Below are 26864 nucleotides of genomic sequence, written 5' to 3'. Positions count from 1 at the left end.
TACGTGTACGCCCTCTATGGTGTATATTTCTATAGTGTCTTTTTCAAAATCGGCCACGTAAAGTTGACCGTCGAAGGGACTTACGCAGATTCCTCGTGGATCTTTAAACCTATCGTTTCCAAACACCCCTAGTACGTCCCCGTCATAGTCACTGACAATTACCTGACTGTTCCCCCGATCCGTCATGAAATATTTACCGTTTGATGACGTCACGCCGAAAGGGGAACATTTCTGCTTGAACTGTGTAAAGTACATATGTTTCATAAACACCAACTCCTCATCTAGAATTTGGATTCTGTTGTTGTCGCTGTCGGCTATCAGTAGGCGGCCATCTTCTTTGCCGATCGCTAGCCCGCATGGGTATTTGAATTCTACTTCCCCGGTGCCTTCTTTCCCGATCACCTTCAATAGTCCCATGGTGAACTTCGCCGCACACAGGCGACTCGAAACTATGCCAGTACGCAGGTATATCCGGCCTTTGTCCCCGGGGTCACCGTACCACGATCAAGCCCAGCCGTTGCTCAGTTGCTGCCGCTAAAATAAAGTCAAAACGTCAGAAAAGCATATTCACTGTTTAAAGAAGTCTAAGACTGCACGACGTCATTTCATCATGATCCGCAATAATCTGGTATCGACCGATCCAGTTAATCTGTCACCCTCAGCACACACCCCCCCCCCCCCGCTGTTGCTATGACAATAACAGTTTCTAACTGATACTTATTGTCCTTGAAGCACCACCCGACATACTCACAATGCAGGGACGAAGGCAGAGGGCTAACTAACGATAGTACCCGGTGTTGCCGTCTAAGTTTGATAAACGACTCGCTACACTCAGTTGGTGACTGAAACGTATATATAAAAGTAGCGTAACGAGTTGTACCCTCTAATCATGTCTGAAATGTCAGAGCAGTGACGTGTTATTTTTGTTCTCAAACGCTTAAAAGCGCGGATAAATAGAATACCTGCGTAGCTAAGGGGTCTTCAACTCTAGACTATGTACTGAAACCGATGTCAAGGACCCAAGGTTGGCATAATTTACGGGTTGTCCCGGCAACGAAAATCTATTTATGCGTGTGATTGTGTGTATGATTTCGGGCAGATTAAATCAGAGACTAGCGGTACACCCACCACAGAAGGGGTATGCTTTATACGCCCCCCCCCCCAATCCGGACATTGTGGGTATCGTTTAACTTTTCATGGACATATCAAATTATATTTTGTTTCACGTCACTGCTGCATGTGTTTTGAATTTTGTTTTTCGAAACAAGTACTATATTCGTGCTGCTCCTTCAGAGATATTGTGACAGTTTTTATCAATAATCAATATTCGTCCTGTGCCATGTATTACTTTGAATCAGATCATGTTTTTTTTTTTTTTTTTTTGTTTTTTTAACAAAAATAACGGAACTCAGAAAACGGAAGACCGAAAGCAATATTTTCATTAAGATGTGGGCATTGGGGTAAATGTAGTTATTTCCGGGTGATAGGCCATATAGTTAGAAAAATAAAGTCATGCCCTAACATTTTCCACATGTGGCCAAAATACTTCTTTCTTCTAGGGGAGGTTGACAATCCGACCTGTATACATGTAATTCCGTGTACATGTCCTAAGTGACCCGGCATTAGTACGAACTCTTCCAAGTACCGAGGGGTTCTGAGTAGAAAAACTCTCTGGTGACGAGAATAGACGAGAGTTATATAAACAATGAATCAGGTGCACATCCACTCACATATAATTTGAGTAGGGATAGACCATTATTTATGGTTAGAATCAGAGTTGTGGGCAGACTTATTTCGCTTACCGCAATTAAGAATTGTTTTCCCAGGGCGCCATGCGTGTGTATGTTGCATTTATTCAGATTCAAATTTCCCTAGCCTAGCTGCACGGGATGAATGCTCTGGCTATACTGTTATGGCGTGTTCTGATTATGGTGGTGGAATTGTTTTACCAATTAATGCTATTTATACTGCTTCTTGGTTGCTCGTAAAACTAAACGATAGACGTTTGATAAATGCGCATGCGTTTTGAATTACTGGTTCGCATCATTAATATAATTTACACGCAAATGGCTGCATAGATCTCGTCGAACGAGAGATGCGCATAGTAATATTTTTAGTCCCACTCGTCATCGCGCCCAATGTTACAAATACCATGGTTACAATGAGTTGGGGAATAGTAGACGCGATTACGCAAGAGGGTTGGATATTATTTAAAGGACACAAACAAGTTTCGTGGTTGTCTCGCTTCCACCGAGATCTCAAAGTTTATTTTGCCTCTAAGGGCTATTCAAATTGCGCAGCTTGGTAGTTGACGTATTACAAAAGCAAGAACATAAACACGTTTCCTGTATTGTTTTATTCCGTGGTAGTACTATAGACGTAACGTAAAATACAGAACACAGCGTTAAACTGTTGAATCCTCGATCCAATTAAGGACCATCAAAGCAAACTAGAAACTGAACCAAACAGGTAGGTACTAATTGAGACTTTTTGCGGAGAAAAAAAGAACAGCCGTAGGCATCCAACATTCCATAGACTAGTAACAGATTTTCTGGATGACGGATCCTGCTGTACCCCTGTTAAAGGAATTCTGTGCTATTCAGGTGGTTGGTAGGCATGTCAACACTAGAAAGGGAATTTGTGGTTCCGGGTCAGTGACCCATTAGTAACGGCCATTATCATGGTGCAAATGACGTGTACGTATAAAGTGGCCATGTGCACGTGCTGACGGGCGTGTTGACACCATAACCTGAAATGACACATGGCCATGCATATTCAACGCCGTAAAAGTCAAGCTGCACTTCATGGGTAGCGGATAAGGTTCCGGCTCATCTTCAGGCAACGAGATCTCGCTATAAAGTGTGAGTTCACGGGGGAGTGTGTATACACCACGACTTTAATATACTGTAAAACCATGTATTTTCACAGACATGTAATTCCATTATGATAATTTTGGTATTTTAGTCGCCGTGTTTTTAAGTTCATAGATTTGCGGTAAAACAATGAATTATATTGTTATTTTACGTATTCACGTGGCTTTAATTCTTGGTGGATTTTACTTACCATCGAAAATTGTAAAATCAAAACCAAGAAAATGATCAATGCATTTACAGTAGTGCTGGTACGTCATTATTGATTACTAAAGCTATATGAACATGGGAACTGCAATGGTTTGACATACATGTATGTTTCTATATATGTATATGAATTCATTTATTTATATTGAGTTTTATTTTTTCATGCGCTTTTGTACTGGGTATTTCACGTGGATTGTAAAGTTGCACTCTATGAAGTATGAAATAAACGTCACATGATTCAAAGTATACTCACATTGACACGTCGTGTTCAAATCTAAATGCGTCTGATCGTGAAAGCCAGAGATCTGAACAACCTCCATAACTTGAAGAGATCTCGTTCAACTCTTGAAAACTATTATTATAACCAATCAAAAACTTTGACGATTGTCCACGAACGGCACAATCAGTGTATACAAGGCCTCCTTTGATTGGTTGACTAATCATTGTTATTTAAGATTCCACGAATGAGATATTCTTGAAAAAATAAATGAGCAATTAAAAGTCTAAAAGAAAAAGCCCAACAAGATTTGATTTATATTAGATTGTATTTTGACGATCGTTTTGAATTCAGACGTTATATTCATTGATCGTTCCAAATGTGTTATGGGTCTGGAGAAATACAGTGACTAAAATTCAGTCAGTTTTAAAATTCTTGCTTCCATAGAAGTCACACTCACAAGCTATATCATGAACATTGTCATCTTCACAAAGTGTCCATTTACCATTATATCACTAAATACATCCACACACAACGACATTAGTTTAATGTATACAATTCCTAGTAAGCACATATCTCCAAACCATAGTAAAAGGCGATTCCTAGGAGGCGATTTAAAAAGATAATCGTGTATTTGTTCGATAGGGAAAAAGTGTGATATTTTGTAGAATCATATGCATTAAACTAAGTTGACGGTTGGATGTGTGCTTATCGCCATGGGAACGAGTAAGACAGTCTGGGCTGAATAAGGTTATGTTGCTTGGCATAGGATAGTGTATACGGTAGTCTAGTCATTTTACCGTAATCACGCGAATCTTTATATGCAGTTTTCGTCGTTTATAGAATAATACACTCTTGCAATTTGTTACGTTCATATAGACAATTTATACATCAGTCCGGAGTGATTCCCATCGCTCGCCTTTCTAACGGTCACTATTAAACTATTTTCCCATTAGTAGTTAACACCTCATCGTGTTGCATTATGGGATGGGACATCAATACGCCGTTATGAGAGATGATGACGAACACCCGTCGTGTCCGAAGTGGACATAATTTAGATAGCACTTTAGTTAGTATCTCAATAGTGATAGTTTCATGTACATTTAGGTGTATCTTTAACTGCACCAATCTTATTATTGCCGCTATTATTTTACTGTACTCTATGTTAGAACTTCTTGCACAATATTTTAGTAAGTGTCAGGAGTGACATCACGTGTGTAATTTATAAATATCCATGAATATTTTCAACAATAACATTTTGTTGATACAATTGAAAAACAATAAACAAATACTTAGTATTGTAATTGTTGTAACAAGATCAATATCAGAATCATTTTTCCAAAATAATTTTCCGCAACTAGAGCAATCCATTGTAAATGAAAAATAATTGGCTAGTATTTATTGCATTTGACACTACAAATGTATCACTACAATCAGTTACTAAATGATCAGTAACCACCGTGCCAAGATATGTAAAGTAGTACCTATTTGGGGCAATGTGTGCAGACTTATTAGTTTTTTAAGCAATGTTCAATAAAAATTACCTTGAGAATAGTGCTCTCAGGCTGATAAGTATATTACGTCACATATTCTAATGAATACTACTGTAATTATTATTTAAAAAATCTGTATCTACAAACTTCTTCAAGATTTAGAACGTTGAGGCTTATGGCAGAACCCCACACCCTCCCCGTTGCTTTCGTTGCGTATGGAAGTTATTTTCACAAGTGATGCGGTGTATCCTGCGGCCGTACTTTCACGAGCGAAAAAAAAAACACAGTTCGGTAGCCAATGGAAATACCATGTCATTTGCATATCGACCGTGAAAATGCCGAAAACATTATTGCATGGGTGAGATTACCATTACTGATGTTCAAATTTCATTTCACTCGGCAAGTATATTCATGTACCCCAAGGGAAAAATATCGTACTTCTAAATATTGTTTATTTCTGCTATGTTTCGAAAAAACGGTACTCCTGAAGGGACTACTTTGTTTGCTCTCAGACCTCATCTGCATATGGGGTATGGAAATACTGAGTGAAATTTCTGGATCTGATATTTTGTTTCTCGTTATTGATAACACCGAAGCCGTCGCTATTGCAGCGTTCACTAGTACGCTGTGACACAATCACAATTTTTTACTCAATTTGCAAGTACGTAAAAATATACATTTCAGGTAGACCCCAGAATCTATACTGTACACAGATACAGTAATTATGGCCAATTAATATTTCACTTCCGTTTGAACACGCGTGATTGTATGGAAGCGTGTTCAAATTTTAACCAAATAACACAAAAACGGATTGCTGATTGGTGAGAATGTACAGCACGAGTCGACTTCCATTTTTGACTTACTCAAGGCGCCCCCACCGTCCATGTGCATGTACGCCTTGATTGAGTATTTTTTTATCGCCCTATTCTCGGGGGGGCGGACATCCGGGTATGTTCCCCGCCTGGCAACCATCACGGTGAAAACAAAGGCCGAAAACTCCCAGAAAAGGGTACTTTGGAATGGTTATTGAGACTCCCATGAACAGTGTAATAAGATAACACCAACATATATAAATTTGGTTGTCCAGATATCTTCAAAGTTGCTTGAAAGTTGATTTTATGCTGTTTTCCTCGAATTTAGCTATTTTCACCAGCGTTCCACACCAGCTCGCGTAGAGCCCATAGAAATACATGGTACAGTGGTGCGCGTCTTTAATAGCAACGTCTTGTGACGTAGCTCCGCCCGAGGATATAGTACATCACTCACATCTGTACTCTACACATAAAACACACCATGGATAACATTATTATATACAAATGTTAGTGATTTATTGAATTTATTATGTACACAGTGCATGGGTTGAGTAATATACAACTAGTATGTCAAAATATCATACCATTCATTCCATTGGCACATTGCCAGCGAGAGAGTTCGGCTTTAGCGCCCTCTTCGGTGGATTTGCTCTGCCAATGTGCAACTAGAGACGAGGATGCAATAATGAATACCTATCCTGTCAGACTGTACTAATTTCTCTACATCAACTACTAAAATAAAATATTATTATTTGAGCTAATATTACAAATGAACAATTTTCACGCAACAAATATGAATTGAAATAATGTTCAATGAACCAATCGATTACAATCGATATTGGCATTAGCTGTATTGGTGGGATTACTAGTATAAAGCCACTTGTATTAAAATGCGTTCTGTTTTATTTGAAAATTAAAAATATATGTATATAGCAAACATTAAGTATTTGGGAGATAGCAACAACAACAAAAAATGTTATCAATGTTATCAGTTAACAGCAAAACTGTAATTGACCATGACAGCGTGCAACGAAATGAACATAACATGACGTATAACGAAATGAACATACCATGACGTATAACGAAAGGAACATACCATGACGTATAACGAAATGAACATACCATGACGTATAACGAAATGAACATACCATGACGTATACCGAAATGAACATACCATGACGTATAACGAAATGAACATACCATGACGTATAACGAAATGAACATACCATGACGTATAACGAAAGGAACATACCATGACGTATAACTAAAGGAACATACCATGACAGAGTATGACAAAATGAAAATACCATGGCAGAGTATGACAAAATGAAAATACCATGGCAGAGTATGACGAAATGAACATACCATGACGTATAACAAAATGATCATACCATGGCAGAGTATGACAAAATTAACATACCATGGCAGAGTATGACAAAATGAACATACCATGGCAGAGTATGACGAAATGAACATACCATGACGTATAACAAAATGAACATACCATGACGTATAACGAAATGAACATACCATGACGTATAACGAAAGGAACATACCATGACAGAGTATGACAAAATGAACATACCATGACAGCGTGCAACGAAATGAACATACCATGACGTATAACGCAATGAACATACCACGACGTATAACACAATGAACATACCATGACAGAGTATAACGAAATGAACATACCATGACAGAGTATGACAAAATGAACATACCATGACGTATAACGAAATGAACATACCAAGGCAGAGTATAACGGAATGAACATACCATGACGTATAACGAAATGAACATACCATGACGTATAACGAAATGAACATACCATGGCAGAGTATAACGGAATGAACATACCATGGCAGAGTATAACGAAATGAACATACCATGACGTATAACGAAATGAACATATCATGGCAGAGTATGACGAAATGAACATACCATGGCAGAGTGCGACAAAATGAACATGGCATGACAGCAATTAACTTGTGCAGAAGCATCTGACGCTAAGAACGACGAGAATGTAGCAATTGTTGCAAAACATTGTTCAGATGATATGTATATTTGAATACATAATATACTCGTTGATTGATCGATTCTAAACTTAAAGCGCCATAGTCGCTGTGACGCGCTGTGTGCGTTATGGGTCTATACGTGCAACGTATACACCGCGTATAAAATGCAGTGTTTTTGTTTACATGATATACGATCGCGCGCTGAAAGACGTGTATAGCGCTTATATTAACATAAATTCCCCCCGGATAAAAAATCCCGCATAATATATTTTAATGATAACGTTGAAGTTCAACTTCAAATCGTGAATTCTCACAAAATAATTTTTATGTACATATATTACGAATATACAATATTAATTTTTACAGCAACAACAAAAACCCTTATATGTTGAAGCGGGAGGGTCGTCACCTGCACACGCGCGAGAATTGAGTCCCAATCGATGATAACAACACGCGCTAGAAACGCAAAGGCTCATGGGTAGACGCTTGTTTGTAAACAATAACACGCTATGGCCATCTGACGCATGCGCAGGTGACGACTCCCCCCGCTTTAAACAAAAAAATCTCACACAATATGAATAATAATCAAATAAGTCGTAAATGAATTTTTATCTGGTTTATGATTATAAAAAAATAAAACAAGGATGGACGGAGCACACTTTGAATAAAACGTGGCGAGGTTTGTGCTAAGTCTTGTGCACGTGTAGACGTATTGATAGTATATTGATAATATATGTACAACTGAAGAATATGAATAAAAAACCGTATATGGCACTGATTATATTTGAAACGCTAAAGCTAACAGGCTCTAGGACGGAATATAACAAATTATAAGTGACGTAATTGAACGCTGTATAGCAAACATATATATGATTCGATATAACAAGTTTGTGAAAACGTTTCAGAATGCTCAATGTGTAAATCCTGTTCGTAATTTGAATACAAAAATACAAATTTCCAAAATACTATATTATGTAATATAAGTTTTAAATCACGTGACAATTTTCCACGTTTCAACAGCTCACGTGTGAATGAGTTAGTAATTATATTAAGATTGCTCAATACAGTTTCACGTAAGTCTTTGTGTGTGTATTTTTTTTATATTTTACGTATTCTCGGGCGGACGGACATCCGGGCATTTTCAACGCGTGGCAACCATCACGGTGAAAACAAAGGCCGAAAACTCTCAGAAAACGGTACTTAGGGATGGTTGTTGGGACTCTACTGAACAGTGTAAAAATGTCAAAAAATAGGGATATGGACTTAATTTTAGATAATGTCATAATACTGTATGTGTATTTCATATGTGGGGCTCTATGGGGAAACGAAAAACACTAAATTAATCATTTTAATTTTCTAACTTGAAACTTGAGGTAATAAACAGTGTGTTGAACTCATCAATTTTGAAAAAAATTGCCCTATGTTAACAAATGACGATAAAACGTCATGTTTTCGTACGAGAAAACGCCTGCGTGTCCATTTTGAACCCGCCACGGGCAACTTACCCTCATTTTTGCAAAATGTAGTACCAGACACATTGTTTCATTAACTCACGTTTAAAAAATCGCAAAGATTTTTTTTTTCTAATTGAACGGATCGTGTTTTACTTTTTTTTTTCTAATAAACCCGACGAATTCCACATGCAGTAATACCAAATTTATCAAATAAAATAGGTCCAAAGCTCCATGTTTTCCCATAAAACCTTGTATAATAAGCAATCTAGTTACAAAATATATAAAAAAAATCCAAAGAGTTTTGTGAAACTGTATTGGGCCATCTTAAATAACTTGCAATCCTCCGAACTAACAGTAATTGGTAAATGTGACACATGTGAAATTAAACTGATTCGTATCATTGAGATTGTATCAAAAATATTCACCGTGAGGTTTGTTTGATCACTTCAAGTAATAACCGAATACTGCTTATTTAATCCGATTAAATTGATTTTACTATAATTTTTAATAAATTTAGTTTTTACCAGATATCCCGTAACAATATATTTTGCCTGGTCCGTAGACCACTTTCCCGGAAGTCGAAACTCTCTTCTATCGAATATCAGTAAACTGACTTGTTTGTATAATTCGCCATGAAAAAGCAGGCGTATTTCTGCACCGCAATCCCGCTACTTCCAGGAAAGTGATATATTGACTCAAACGTGAAAACTATCTTGCGCCCTCTGTCGTTGATCCAACCGATGACAATTGAGGGCGCAATTCACAAAATATAGTCGTATTGTATATAATATTTTAAGACGTGACTATTTTTCTGGTCTTCATTATATGATAGTACAGGGACAATAACAACAACAGAAACAGTTATGCGGATACTTCGGGAAGTACACTTTGTGCTCGTTGCCATACACCCAAAATTTACCAGGTTTTTCTTTCCATTTGTAGCCAGCTTCAGAGACGGGTACACCTCTCAAATCGTGTTTCTGAAATACATGACAAGAGGAAATAAAGTTTGTTTAGAAAACACTAAGCATCTTTGCATCCAAGCATCACTAAACATCTGTCAGCGCCGACTCGCGGAACTGATGTGACAAAATGTACCAGAAATGATATAGACCGACTGCGATGATTGTTCTCTTTATCAAGTAACATCAGCCGTGACTATTTCTGATAGCACCGTTCTCGAATCTAAACAGTGAAAAGGATCAATATGTGATTCGTCTTCAGAAAGAACAGTTTGCGATTGCGCTTGTCTGACTGCTTCAGTGAATGTTCTGAAATAGCGTTGTTGTAGCAAGAATACTTGAAAATTCTGAAAACCCACAGGGATCGATGGAAGTAATATAACAAAGTGGAGCGTAGTGCACGGCATGCACAAATTACTCACCTGCATTATTATGCGTTCAGTTGGCCATTGTGTTCGATGTTTCTCAACAAGGCGCATCGAATTCTCGTTGACGTTTGCAACAGGAAACATTCTTATGGGGTTCACCTAAAGATAAAGTACATGTTATCAACGTTGCTTCATCGTTGGATGGCACACACAATGCTGTGTACATTTTAATTGAACCAAACCACGATGTGTAACGGCGCTACAGATGGTTTATACTGCACGTAACCGGCCTTAACAACACTTGATATCGAATGAGATGTACGTTTAATATGTACAATCCATATGCAGTGTCGATTTACCAAAATAAATTGCGTTAATATGGAATGATGAATAGAGTAATAAATGTTTGATTATTTCGCTGACGAAGATGTCACTCACTTAACGTTTCTGTTACGTTAATGGATGAGAAATGCATTTCACAGCGTCGATATTTTAATCTGTTTGTTTAATGTTTATGCGAGATGTACTGTATTCAACAAGACTACACAACCACACAAAGTTGTGGTTTTGAACGCATCTACGTCTGTTTCACGTCACAGAAGTTTTTCGTCGCTAGAGGGCGAGATTGAAATAGTGTATCACAAAATTTCTTTCAATCCACGTTACACCAACAGCTGAATGTATTCTTCGGAAATTATTTCAACATCCCTGCCGTTCACATCGCATGAATAATTAATAAACGTGATGTCATGAGTTGTGACGTCATTTATAACTAATGTTCTCACGTATTCTTACCATAGGGCTTTCTGACTGATAAAGCGTCTCACCAGCAACACCGTACACGAGTTTCTTGGGTAGAGCGGTTTGACCTTCGATGTGGTCGTCATTGTGGATAACACTACAAGGAAGAACATACGTAATTATCCAATATTACGTCGTCTGTGTATATATAAACTGTTTCCTTTCATCAAGTATAACGCCACTTAAAGCGGCGGAGTCGCCACCTGCGCGTGCGTCAGATGGCCATAGCGTGATATAGTTTACAAACAAGCGTCTACCCATGAGCCTTTGCGTTTTAGCGTGTTGGTATCGTCGCTTGAAACTCAATTCCCGCGCGTGCGCAGGTGACGACCCTCCCGCTTTAAAGCGAAGTGACGATTATCATGATGACGTCATAGTACTTACAATTTGTTTTTTACTACTATGTAGAATCTTAGCTGCTTGAATCCTTCACACACTGAACACGTGATACAGGCGTGACCATTACACCGATAACACCTGTGAAAATAAACATAAATGAGACATATTAGGCCTACTATCATATTTTTTCTCATGCGCCTTCTGTTTTTTCTGATCAAGATTTATACAATGTATTTAATGGAGCTTAAAAGATAATTGAAAACAAATACAATGTACAAGTAATTCTAGTCGTTCTACTCTCATTCACCGAAGGCACGTTTCATGCCGGGAACAACAGTCGAAGTAGATATACGCCGAAAAATACATGTCAACAAACAGTCTGCTCTCTGATTGTTAGGCGATATAGCTAGAACATTTTTGAATAATATTTCTTACCTCCGTTTACCCTTTCCTGCACATTTCTTGCATGGTTCGTTCTTTTTAACACCTTTGCCTTTGCAATTTTTACACCTTACTTTGCCTTTGCCTTTGCATCGATAACATTTTACGAATCCGCGACCCGTACAGCCGTGGCAAACCTGCGGGGATTGGAATTGGGGATTATAGTCATTTTAGAAACCCAAGAATTAGTATGAGGCAATATGACACGTATATAGTGACGCTTTGATTTATGGTACATACAAATAACCCAAGCGAATCGAGCGAATATTATTTTGCGCGCAACAACAACGATTTAACGTGATCCACCTTAAATTGAAATGCAGTATATTTATACGGCAACATGGAACAAGCTGTATTTTGATAATTTCGGTAGGGTGAACACGTTTTACAAAGTTTTTGTTCATTTGCCACGCGACGCAAACATCTATTTCAAGATAGCCAATTAAAGTAACTGTTGTAGTACGACCAATAAGACATAGTCTTGTATAGACAAGTCCTATGCATATGCAGGTCTATCTGAAGATAACAATCTCTTGTTTAGAAAATTGGTTTCATAGTATACTTACATCGATTATGGACGTGTTCTCTACTTCCTGTGTACTCTCACTCGGTTCATACATCATTGGAGGTGGCATTTCAATCTCCCAAAGTCCGGGAGCAGGTACAGAGCCCGCCTGTTGGAAGTTTTGCCCTATTGAAAACGAAAGCGAATAACAAAAGACAAGATAAGCTACGTTTTCACTTCGGAGGTCACAGCCGATTGAGTCATTTATTGATGTACTTCGAATAATCGCATTCAATATTTTGACGGGAAACCCCAACAGCAAAATTAAATTTATCAAATTTCCCCGCTGCAGGCGCACTACATTGAACACTTATAAATACCTTTGAATGGTTCGTATAACCTCTGCGCGGTTCTCTGTTCGCCAAACGTAGTGATAGAATACTGTGGAGATGATGACAATATAATTAGCATTTATGCGGTTTTAATATGCAACATTCAAGAAAATCAAACAATGCCGCGGCCAATACCTTACGTGGCGACGGGTACAAACATGTATTGTTATAAGTGGTATTGCCCCGATCGCTTTTCTGACATGTCTTGGTCGATTTGTCCGACGATTTTGTCAAACCAATCGGAAAATCCTAAAACAAACATTAACAATATGATTCTGTGCCATTGTAATTGGTCGTTTTTAGTTTTCTATAGGTCATGTGGAATTTCTCGTTATATATCATTGAATTGAAATCTCGCGATATTAATACTCAAACTCACGTGGTACGCAGAGGACGGCGTAACGGATTCGATGGTCATCTCTTTCACTGGTTTCTTTCCGTAACAACAGTGGGAACTCACATGCTTCATCAACGCATCTTTGGCATCTTCTTCACTGATATCTGTTACCCTGGAAACAAAAGATAAGACATTTATATGAGCTCTGTGTGTAGATTGATATAGTATCAATTGCGTGGAATGCCAACAAGGTTATAGGTCATGAAGTATATGATCAATTAGTGATCACGTGACAAGGTGGTGTAGTAATGATGTGATGTGATATGAGGTGAGATAGTAGCGAGATATTAACCGCGCATGCGTTGACGGAGTGGTTGCACGGCGGGTTGTGAATCACATGTTGTGAGGTAGTAGTCATTTTTTGGTGCGGTGGTGGTATCATATGTGATAATTTGGTAATCACATATGGTGAAATAATAATCATATGTGGAGTAATAGTAATCATATATGGTGGGGTTGTGATCATATATGGTGGGGCTGTGATCATATGTGTTGGAGTAGTGATCATATGTGGTGAGGTGTAATCATATGTTATGGGGTTGTGATCATATGTGGTGGAGTTGTGATCATATGTGATAGGGCTGTGATTATATGTGGTAGGGTGTAATCATATGTGATGGGGTTTTGATCACATGTGGTGGAGTTGTGATCATATGTAATGGGGCTTTGATTATATGTGGTGGGGTTGTGATCATATGTGGTGGAGTTGTGATCGTATGCAGTGGGGAAGTGATCATATGTGGTGGGACAGTAATTATATTTGATGGGGTAGTAATCATGTGCGGTAGTTTAATGGTCATATGCGTGATATTATTCATACGTGTTGGGGGTAGTGATCATATGTGGTGGGATGGTCATCATATGTGTCGGGGGTAATAATCATATGTGGTGGGATAGTCATCATATGTGTCGGGGTAGTAATCATATGTGGTGGGATAGTAATCATATGTGGTGGGATAGTAATCATATGTGGTGGGATAGTAATCATATGTGTTGGGATAGTAATCATATGTGGTGGGATAGTAATCATATGTGGTGGGATAGTAATCATATGTAGTGGGATAGTAATCATATGTGGTGGGATAGTTATCATATGTGGTGGGATTGTTATCATATGTGGTGGGATAGTAATCATATGTGGTGGAATAGTAATCATATGTGGTGGAATAGTAATCATATGTGGTGGGATAGTAATCTTATGTGGTGGGATAGTAATCTTATGTGGTGGGATAGTAATCACATGTGGTGGGATAGTAATCATATGTGGTGGGATAGTAATCATATGTGGTGGGATAGTAATCATATGTGGTGGGATAGTAATCATATGTGGTGGGATAGTAATCATGTGTGGTGGGATAGTAATCATATGTGGTGGGATAGTAATCATATGTGGTGGGATAGTAATCATATGTGGTGGGATAGTAATCATATGTGGTGGGATAGTAATCATATGTGGTGGGATAGTAATCATATGTGGTGGGATAGTAATCATATATGGTGGGATAGTGATCATATATGGTGGGATAGTGATCATATGTGGTGGGATATTAATCATATGTGGTGGGATATTAATCATATGTGGTGGGATAGTAATCATATGTGGCAAGGTTATGATACTATGTGGTCAATGTAACCCATAATTGTAATATAACAGCGTAGAAGTGACGTCATATGATGCAGAATGTCCACGTAGCTAGAAAACATAAAACTCCCATACTTACGATGAAAAATTTTCTGGTTCAGTTTCGACAAGTGAGTTCTTTGATTGCATTTGTATTGCGATAGGTTTACCTAGTAAGGAAACAAGAAGACCAGTCAGTTGGTAAACCTTTGATGCAAATGTCCTCCGCAATTTCGTTGAAGCGAGAGTCACGTGACTTGTTTTTTCATATCAAATAGTGTTCTCCCATCATCGCATCCACTGTTACCTTGGTTACATACATCATTAGGACAGTCGATGCAATGACGTGTGAGAATGAAACACTACTCGACGGACAAAAAACAAGTCTCGTGTCTCTCGTTCTTACCGAAATCTCGACGGCCATTTTGCGTTCGCAAAACGGAACTATGTTATGCAAGCGGTGATTGTAGTAATATTTATTTTCACTACAGCGGTTACCCTGGCCAAGGCAGCTGAATACTAAACGCACAATTAATTTCACAATTGATTTACTTATAATATTTTATAATAATTTATTATATTTTAGCTTTCAGCAAATACTTACTTTCTTTAACAGTGACGAATTCATATCCCGGTATAGGCTGGAATGCTTGGTTCATCTGATAAGTTGGTTCTTCGGCGTTCTCGTTATCCTCCACCTCTGTGTCTGGGGCGTCTGCCCAGTTGAAACTCGCCTGGTCTACTTCGCCTCCCGGCGGTGTCCAGGCTAAAATAAAGATGAATGTGTAAGTTTAGTTAAAACATATGATATTTAAGACAGATTTCAAGCATTTTTCAGGAACCTTTTCGCAAAACTATGTGGCGATGTTTATGCAAATAACACAAGGATTGTCACGACAATACACCTGGTCAGTTCTGTGATGTTTATTCCAACGTTTCGCCCTAGAAATAGGGCTTCTTCAAGAAAACTCTGTTGGGATACCGTGAAATGTAAATTGGCAATGTTTAAGTAGACTCTATTCACAGCTTTTAGATTTTATCCAAGTGACAAAAGGATTCCCAATTTATCATCTAATCCAGTATCTTGAAACGGCGCCACTATGAGGCCAATATGGCATACTGATAAAGTAGATCGACAATAGATTGCTAGGCTACACTATTCAACTAAAAGGTAGGTTAAAGTTCAGGTGGTGACAGGCGCTGAAATTCCAAACACAAAACAAAAACATACCGTGACGTCATACCTAAAGTATGTACTATACGTATAGTATGATCGGGCTGGTGTCCTAGCCGTGGCATTTTTTCTATGACGATTCATCAATCTCGGCCCGACGCGAAATTACCAACGCCAGAAAACTTGTATTTTTCGTTTTTACAATCGAAAGCCCTTCCCGACAAGCATCCATTACGTTCCGTAAAATAATTTCGCGATTCAAGTTGATTTGCGCGTTAAGTTGGATCTTTATCGCATATAATCATACATAGTTACGTCTAGACTGTCGACAGTTTTCGGGCCTAATAAATAATCACTTATTTTCAAACGCCGTAGACGTTTTGACGAAATGCCGAATACCCGAGAGACTGTTATAGCATGTAATGCCCTCATGCGGCTTTACGTGGACATTTCCCGGTGACGTTCCTGCTGAGACTTGTCACTCCAAACCACGTCATACATCGATCAGCCAATCATGAGCGAAACGTCTACGTCTACGGCGTTTGAACATAAGTGACTCTTTATTAGGCCCAAAAACTGTCGACAGTCTAAGTTACGTCTGCAACTTGCATACCCTTATATTTGCTCATTATGATATATAAGTACATAATATGGAAGAAAGAATGGTGAAATTATTGGTGTAATGTATTGATTTGGGTGCCAGGACTAAGACTACATTGTTATTAGTGTAAAAAAAAATCTATGAGAATGTGCTGCCAGTTTGGGGCAAAACAGTGAAAAACAGATTAGTTGTTTTCTCTACTTTTAAAAATAAAACTCAAATGCTCGAGAATTGTGTGGAAATTATTCAATGCCATATTTATAGTTCCCTCGGTATATGGCGCCACCTATCGATCGTTTCGAACGCTTTCCATGATCATCAACACAGATGGCGCTAAACACCTCAAAATACTAGTATACAAGCTTCTAAGTTCTATATCATTAGTCCATGGGCTACATGACTTACTGGTACCAACATGAGATACTAATCCATGCTTAATATTATACTGTATTATTCTGTAAACATTTGATAATGGTAAATTTCGATGAAGTAAGGGTATCTAAACGCTATATTCCCCTGTCAAAGATCGGCCTTTCGATGTGAGCTACGAAATAAAGAAATTCGAGTTCAAAATCAAATCGTTCGGTTTTTTCGGCACACGTTCGGTATGCGTCTTTCACGCAACTCACGAGATCCTGCAGTTGGAATGAAAATCACCTATTGTTGAGTTCTTCATTCCCCTGACTCAACAGGTATTTACGACTTGTCTCATAAAGTACCATCCACGTAATCTAATCTTAATTTTAAGACATTTTTGATTTTTTAAGTCGACATATCCTTAAAATAATTCAAAATAAATGTGGTCCTGTGAGTGAGTTATTCTAAAATGTGTCTTTGTTATTTGTACAATTATCCACATATTAAGTGTAAAAGCATATATGGGCAAAATTGCTAAAATTACAATTAACAATAACAGGTGAACCTTAACCTCTCCAAATTTCGAGCAAGCTATTGATTTGACCATTACATCACACATTTCCGAAAAATATGCACACATACAACATACAATTCCAGTCGTAGTAGACGTCATTAGTACTCACAATTGGTACCAAATCTACTAAAATTGACCTAGCCCATGGACTAATGGTTTACGCCTAGGATCTATTTCTAACTACGCAATAAACTAGTTGGGTCTTACGTCCTGACTTAGCATTAGCCATCGTCCCGGGTACCGCCTGTGTGTAAGATTGTAGTGTGCGCCAATCGTCACCTGGTTGGGTCGCACCGTTGACAGAGTACGCCGGTGGCGGCGGAACATCGTCTTGATTCTGGACAGCTGGAGTCGGAGTCGGGACAGGTTGTACCGTTTCCGGTACCGTACCTAGTGGAAATAAATATAAACACAATCATTAGTTTAATAAATAACAGGGGAGGTAAGAATGGCGGGAATAAGATAGTTTATATTATATGGTAACATCATAGACGTCGCGCCGTGTTCGATAATGGGTTCCTCGTGACGTACACAACGCGTGTGAAATACACTATTAATTTACGCGAAGTTCGAAAGCGCCATGCACGACGACTGCGGCATTTTATTTTCCTTTAAAGTCGCTGTGTTTAAAATATATTGATTAACTTCATCAAAACGCATATCAAAATAGTAATCGTATCGTATCTCGAGTATAACTTTGTATTGGCCAGATTGACTTGTTTTTGAATCATAAACACTACATGAAATGCTAAGAACAATGATGGGGTCAGACGCCATAAATCCAGTATCGAAGGACCCGTGTCACCCGTAATGATTTGAGGTTGAACTTGGACTTAGGTCGGTAACTGTACAAGACCTTGTTGTAGTGAAGGCAATGAGGCGGATAAACGGGCTAAATCATGCAGACACATTGAGTTACGCAGCACGTTGTCAGCCCCCCCCCCCCACCGCTCAATCCCATAAGAATAACAATGCAATCCTTTTTTAACAATTGTAACATCTTATGACGAAACACATGACTGGTTGTAAGCATATGTTACAGTGAGGTACGTGACCTTTGACTCAACGTATTCTGTATGTTGAAATTACAACCTGACGAATTCCTCAGTTCTGTTCAAATGTTTTGTAATGTTTTCTTGGCAACCACCGTTCGTTACTATCATATTGTTCACCGAGTAAACAAAGACGTTTGAAGTATACAGCGCGATATTAAATATAAATAGCAATTATTAATTTATGATTTATTTACGGTTCATTTACGAGACATCGTATCAGTTTGTATATTTTCATTAATTTAAGTGACCAGTGAATGTACTGTTTATATATCTCCAGAAACACTTTACTAACAAAAATAAAGAACATTGAAGTGAAAGCATTATACTAGTGTTATAAATAACCTCGGTACGTGGGATTAATATACTTATCTGTGCGCTATAATCTACATTGCACGTATAGGACTGTTATGTATTTGAATGCGTTATATGGTAAGGGCACAGTGATGTTTTTTTGTTTGTTTGTTTTTTTTGCATAATGTTTTTTTTTTTTTTTTTATAACTATCTTTCTTTATTGCATACAATAGAAATTCTTTACAGCACAATGTCAAGATACAACAAATGTCAAAGCTGATATAACCCATACAAAATAGACACTGCATACCCGTTAACAATTAAAGTCTCTCAACTTGTCCAGGAAAATTGACATTGTATGTCTTCTTTTTGAATTTTCTAACTCCATCTTTTGCGTGTAACGTATATCAGATTTTATGAGATTAAAGCATGGTAGTTCCTTTTTTAATTTACACGTATAGATATTTCTTTTAACAATTATAATTATATGGTTTAGTAGAGGGGAGAAGTCCTTGTCTCCTAATATAATCTGTTTTGCTGACAATGTTCTTAGTCCTAGTTTTTGCATAATGTTATATGTTTCATTAAACACTCGTTAGGTCAACTATAGCCTAAATTTATCTGCCAATTTAAAAAAAAAAACTTGGCTGTGGTGGTCAAAGCATACATCAGATCCAAGCTAGTTTGAACGTAGTGGTCTCCTTAACTACACACTATTGGGTGTGACCAACAAAAGAACATAGTGCGAATTTGGGAAATTATTTGAGTAAAACCGTGTCTCACTACTGCGATATCGCCTGTCAATACTTTTTTGTGGTCACAGTAATGGTATATTATGTTTGTTATTTGGTTGACTAAAAACACCACACGTCTGTCAACTTCCAATCATAATGGTTATCTTACAGTTAAACCTTACAACCTTTTGTTGACGTTGTCAGCCACTTGATTCAATAACACGCCGTGTTTATGTCGCTGAGAAAGAAACTAACAATAGCCAATATGTGTACCTTTCTCTCGTCGGAGTATATCATAGAACGGCGGGAAGGAGTTCTTGACAGAATTGTGCGGGTATGCCTGGAAATGTACCGCACGTGAGCGAAAAGTATCGAAAAATCATTATATAATCCCTTCCCACAATGCAGCGCCATATTCCAAAGGCTGTTTTAATTTGCGATAAAGCTAACGTATAGTGTAATTGCATGAAAGGTGAAGTCATATTACTGAAAACACCTTTGTAAGTAAATATCCACCATGGTAGTGAAGTTCACTTTGCGTAGATCTCAATGTTATTTTAATAGTAGTAAAAATGTTAGGAAATAAGTGTTGACATTATGGTTAATTGCAATCCTAAACAGTTGTATTGTAATTTTAACAATAGACCCGATATTATATTTGTTTAAGCTTGCACTCAAATTGAACTGTAATTAAATCTAATCATGATGTACTTAAGTTTCATTCATCATCAATTTCATATATATATACGGGAGGGTGTGTCTTAGCTCAGACGACTAATTTATTATTTGTCAGAAGTCTTAATGACATGGAGTGGAGAAGACACTATATTATTATATGAGCAACGGCACTATGTTTTTTAGAAAGTGACCAATGTGAGGCACCCTGGTATTTGCCGACACACGCTGAGCATTAACCAGGTACACTAAACAACGTAAATCAGTCCGCGTAAGTTCAACAACGTTTATATGAGATATCAATATCCCATATCTAGGCGTGGTTGATTCAAGTAGTCACACGGCAAACCGAATTTGACCCGAACCGATCGACACTGAACCGATCAAAGCATCTATCTGATGATTTCTTTGTGTTCCCAAAATACACAATATCATAGTGCCCGATCCCAGTTAGCTCCTGAGTCATCGATAAGTACGTCGAAGATCATTATGAGTATTCTTTATTGTATTTCTTACCCCCTTCCCGAATATTATATGACGGACAATTCAGAAGTTTGTTATTTTTGTATAACGTCATGTTTAATCTGTTTAATAATTACACGTATATATTTGGATTGTTTTCATTTGTCTTAAGTATACGTGTGTCATTCCTTTGGGATAAAATGGCCGCTGCGATCTCGTTTCACAAGACTTGTTTTTTGCTTCTCAGTAGTTTTCCACTCTTTCCCGTCGCCGGGTCCACTTTCCCAAATACCATGATTACATGTGAGGAGAACATTGAACGTCACGTGATGGCGGACGAGAATGGAACATTATTAGAGCGACCAAAACAAGTCTCGTGGTTCTCGCTCCCAACGAGACCTTGTCGGCCATTTGTGTCTATGGTAACTTATGACATGATATCGTAATTGATATTATATAAATTCAGGGGAAAACAGTTCATGTGTAAACATATGTGTTATCGCGTTCAGTCATTTCTCGTAATATGCATGTGTTCCTAATGTTTGTTGGTTCAACTCTATTCTTAAAATAGGACTGAAAAAATGTCATGTGACGTCATGAGATGTCCTACATATTAATTACTTATATAGATTGCCATGAATCTCCCACAAACTCAAAGATGGCCGCCAATATCTATGCATCTACGTTTGAAATACCAAACTTACAGAGGACTTATAATATTATGGAAATTAGTATCATAAATTGAAACAGTATGATATATACACTGCTCAATCAAACGCGTCAATTAAACATAAAACGCAGTCATAAATTACGTATTTATGTCCTGTTTGATGTGAACACTAAACGCGTCTATATATAGAGACGAATTTTCTAAACATCGACATGTGTGGCTGTTATAATCATAGCTATAATATGTCCGCGTGCAACAGGTGGTTTATGTGGAATTGACAATTCTACCGCACGCGATTTATAAGATTACATCCGGGGTCAATCTACATCCGGGGTGTTGTCCAGAAAGTGCGTTGTATGGCTTTATACTACGAACTGGATGGGATTTGTTTTGTATTGATTTTAGCGCAGAACAGAAAAGCTGTACTATAAATTAAAACCCTCTGAACTTCCCCGTGTAATCTAGTTATGCAAGACTGTGTCGAAAATGTGATGAACCACGCTAGGTGCCAGTGTTGGAAATTGACCCAAACGCGCTAAATGTCAGAAGAAACGATATAGTTCCCAAGCAAGCATTATTTCATGCCAAGACAGCTAGTTGGTCATGAGTTGTTACCACGATATTGATATGGCAACAGTATCCCACCACAATCAACAAATATATATCCAGAATATTAGTATTGGTTCATATTAAGTTTTCTAATGGAATTGTCAAGTGAAGTAAAGACCGGAGTATCATATAGAACTTATAGTAAAACGCTAAACTAAAGTAATAAAATGGTATAGTATTTATTCGAAAAAAATAGAAAATGCCTTTTTTTATGTCTGGAAGTATTTAAAAAAAAATAGTACATAACCTGAATTTACGAATGCTATGAATAAAACAACTAACTTAATTCTATTAAATTATTCATGCGTGAATCTAAACAATGAATGGCCCATTTCATTATACGACGGATTTGTTATTGTCATCGTCGTTAGTTTAAATCGACGTGATGAAACATGAGTAAGTATACACTTATGTAGCTGGAATGTTTGCTCGGCACTGAGAAAGATGGTTCATTTTTGCAGCATCCCAGAAAATATATTCATCAAGAAAGCCAGAATTGTTCATCAGTGTTATTGTATTTATGATTGTGATAAGGATGAATCCGCTCAACCCCCGCTATGTTTTGTATATTTAAATAAACGTTTAAATGTCAACAGTTTTCGAGATGTGTCATTCTAAATTCGATGATGATTATGCATCGCTCTGTTACCGGGTCGGGATGAGTTTTAATGTATATATGGCCGGTATAGCTGATTATTTTAAGAGCGCACATTTTCTTAGCAATGCCTACCAAGTACACGTAGGAACGATGGCAATAAACATATTTGCAGATAGATATGTTGTCAAAACTAAAAAAACTAGTACCCCAATTCGTTGGTATCCCCGTGGGCTCGGTGCCTCCATGGTTTACCTGACACATACCTACTCGCCAGGCATCATCAAAACGGCATTATGCAATAACATTGAGAACACAATAAACATCCTTGTTGGATACCTTCAAGCATACTTAAATGCGTGACCCTTCGCTGAGGTATAAACAAATCCTATTGCGTTAAGTCTGTAATCGTAGCTGGTTTAACATCGGAGTCGCCGTGTTTTGTGTCGACTCCATCAGCGGATATGTCAGATGATATGGGTATACATGTCTGCGTTACAAGTGTGATAACACGGGCTTTAAGACCACAACATCGTGTAGTACATAGTGGCTGTAACGACGCGATTATTACGATTTGGGAAACCGTACGGAAATACTCACCTGGTAGGTTGTCCTGATACATCGAGTCGTCTTGCTGCTCCGACATTGTTGTGTTTATAATTCCAGAATTCTGCAATTTGACTTTGGATCCCGGCGATTTGAAATAAACCAGTCCAGCACCGAGGTCACGGACCCATGAGTCGGTTATTCATGAACGACAACGCACGATAGATATTATTGACCCAGCCGTGCCGTGTGCAAAGCGGCTTTATGCATCGCCCTAGTGACGGACGTAAATATAACAACAGAACACCACAATGTGTTATTATTATGTAGATAGCTCCCTCAGGTGATGGCTTAACGTTCGATTCCATGTCACTGACGTGTTGTCTCGATGTATGGAATGTTAAATTCCGCGTTCCATGTACGGACAAATAGTAATACGGTGTCCAATATAACCAACCTAGTGAATATTCAAAAATAAATAAATATTTATTTATTTATTTATTTATTTATTTATTTATTTATTTATTTATTTATTTATTTATTTATTTATTTATTTATTTATTTATAATTATAATTTATTTAATTATAATAATTAATTAATTAATTAATTAATTATTTATTTATTTATTTATTTATTTATTTATTTATTTATTTATTCGACATAAGGCTGACTATAGCACAATTAGAATTGGTTACTATAATATTTGATACAAACCAGTTTTGATGCCTCTTATTTATCTGTGCTTCAGGTAGTGAAGAATCTATGCAACAGATAATGTACTTTTTGCAGTGAATTATTTAAAAAAAATTTGGTTATATGAAAATGCCGGTGTGTGTGTTTTAAATTTACTCTTGCATCACAATTATAATATTGGTTACTAGTGACTACTACCCCAATGAACTAATGTGTAAATTACGCATTACCAAATAATTTTCAAATTACATAACGCGAGACTTGAATTAAATGACGATTTTCCTTCAGTATGATCGCAGACGTTGTCGTAACTTGATGAAGTAATATGCTACACACGAAGTGAGATGCCGGTTTAAACTCTGTCGATAACGGTACTGGCATCCGCGGAAAAAAAAACGCGTCTAGCGATTAAGTGTATCAGACTGATCAGTTGAGCTATCTTCTATTCTCTATAGTCTTTGGTTTAGCTTTCGGAAACAACTAACTGACGTATTTCCGTTATCAGACTCTTGTGGAACCAATGTTAAGCCCTCTACTCGAATGTAATACCTGAGGTATGTCTTCCATGTAACATAGAGGTAAATTCCATGCATGTAAGAACCCCAATTCCAACTACAGTATTATCTAAAAAATCCAAAATGTAGGACATTTCTGTCGTATAAGCACTGGCAGCAATACCCAAGCCTAATGATTACTGTGACCTTTGCTATAATGTAAAATCGTGAATATTGTCCAAATATTTGTAAAGCCAGACTTAATATGAAGCAGCGAAAATTATATTTCTTTTATTTTACGTGTAATTGATTTTGTTCACGATTTTAATAACAGACCATCAAACGAGAACGGTATTGATGATGTCCATATTTTACATATATGAGTTGAAGCCAGGGTAACCGTCTACACATGCTTGTTTACCACTCATATCGCAGGCATGATGTTTAGGGATGGGTCAATATTTCTATTGAGTCACTAGGCTAGGAAATGAATTCAGAAAAAAAGACAATCAACGTGAATTGTGGGATAACCGTCACGTGATTTGAACAATTATCGCTGAGTAGGAAAATATAGAGGTATGACCTGCTTTGAAATTCCAGTCACCCACCGTAAAAATAATGGTCTATCCCTTAGCGTATCGGAGACGTTGGCAGTGCATGTGCACATCACTTTGACTGCGGTCTCTGCATTCACGCTCTTCGATATCAAGCCCATGTATTTTCAATTAACATGTACACAATGCCCCCTACAAATTGACGATCAATAGTACACGTATGTCCAAATTTGTTCACAAAAACTCAAACAATACATTCATTGTTTGACTGCGCTGTGAAAATATATAGTATCTATGTATTTTGCTTCTTAATGAATATTTGCTCGAACTCGCGCAATCAACCAATATGAAGTGTGTAGATATAAAATGGCCACTTTAACTTTGTGGTTTTATGTACGCCAAGAAGCAATCATGATCATGGAGTTAAGGGGTACAATTGTTTCGAGTCACGAAACATGACAGCGTAGCCGAGAAATGTCGGCATCCCAGAGTGGCACACTAAACATTACATTTTACGCCACTACACAACTTATAAGATGTGTTTACACGAAGATTACATTTTAAAAGCATAAACGGGTTTCAGTAATCTTATTGAAATCTGATTTATTACATAGCATGTATTTTTAATTATTTTCGTATATTTCATTTCAAGGGTGGTGGTCGTCGCTCTGCGCATGTGCGACGCTTGTGTTGATATACTTGTACGTTAATTTTCCTATTATATAATGCATTTTCCCAATGACAGGTACGAATACAAGTTTTGACAAGAACGAGATGTGCATAAAATACTGACTTTGACTCCATGGAATAGTCGTCAAATTACCTAGCTAAACCTCCGAGTCGGTAACGACTTATTTTGGTACTCGGCGCAACAATTAAAGTCACCCATTTGCACTCATATCTCTCACAAGCGTGATGCGTTTATCACTGCCCTATATTATTATATATATTATTATTTTGCAATTTTCTAATTTTACACATTTTTTTGTATTATTCAACTACTACCACGCAACATTAAGAAACTACAATTAAAAAATTAAAACAAATAATTTAAATACGTATTAGAAATATATATATACAATTTGAAATAACACACCCATCCGTTATGTTCACAAGATATGTTCACAAAAGTCGTACGGTAAATTTTAGAAGTCGAGAAGAATTTTATGTAAATAAACAATTTGAAAGTATTTTACATGCGTTGTATACGTGGTTCCCATATTGATATTTTTGTACCTCGCCATCTATCTTTCATAACATATACTTATTGGGATAAAAGAAGCTTAAATATAGAGCGGATCATCTGTTAGTCGGCATGACAACTCGTCATGACCAATATTTATCAATGCAACTAGTGTCTACCCACATATAACAGCAAATGGTGTTTTTGAAAACTTCGGTCATTTCTGTTTTTCAAAGCGATAAGGTCGCCCCTGCGCACGCACGAGAATTGAGTCCCAAGTGATGATAACAACACACGCTAAAAACGCAAAGGCTCATGGGTAGACGCTTGTTTGTAAACAATGACACGCTTTCGCTGGTTCCCGGCGTCCTTTGCGAATGGCAGGTAGGATTGTGGCTTGGTACGCCATGACACTTGAGGCGGGAACCAGCCAATGACACGCTATGACCATCTGAAGCATGCGCAGGCGACGACTCCCCGCTCTAAATTTAACAGCTTCTCTACGGATAAATTGTTGATTTCAATTGAATGTCATCCAACTTATTTGGAATTTTGAACTATCCTACAAAGTTGATTCACACATGTACAGGTTATCAATGATCACGCCCTCTATAGTTAATACATAAAATGATTTTGTTTCTATTTCATTCAAGCCATTTCTTCCACCTATGTTTCAATCACATGCATTTTTCTTCAAC

The 26864-nt window shown here is 37.5% G+C and overlaps 1 protein-coding gene across 2 annotated transcripts; it reads right to left on the bottom strand.

Annotated features, from left to right (window-relative positions):
- Positions 1-7905: 7905 nt before the first annotated feature.
- Positions 7906-23501, bottom strand: LOC100378645 (protein SSUH2 homolog). Of its 2 annotated transcripts, none has more exons than XM_002742213.4 (12): positions 23296-23501; positions 17811-17993; positions 15502-15663; positions 14998-15067; positions 13259-13388; positions 12868-12928; positions 12549-12673; positions 11977-12119; positions 11587-11679; positions 11197-11299; positions 10456-10560; positions 7906-10051 (listed from the first exon to the last, which is right to left on the bottom strand). In XM_002742213.4, the coding sequence occupies exons 1-12, from the start codon at positions 23339-23341 to the stop codon at positions 9893-9895; spliced, it is 1380 nt and encodes a 459-aa protein (XP_002742259.1). In that variant the 5' UTR covers positions 23342-23501; the 3' UTR covers positions 7906-9892. The 2 variants fall into 2 exon arrangements, with proteins under 2 accessions (XP_002742259.1, XP_085355466.1); XM_085499340.1 differs by having other exon boundaries at positions 17883-17993.
- Between the last annotated feature and the right edge of the window lie 3363 nt (positions 23502-26864).

The sequence above is a fragment of the Saccoglossus kowalevskii genome, chromosome 5 (genome assembly GCF_978046115.1).
Source record: "Saccoglossus kowalevskii chromosome 5, keSacKowa6.1, whole genome shotgun sequence".
Lineage (NCBI taxonomy): Eukaryota > Metazoa > Hemichordata > Enteropneusta > Harrimaniidae > Saccoglossus > Saccoglossus kowalevskii.
This window is presented reverse-complemented; position numbering and strand designations above follow the sequence as displayed.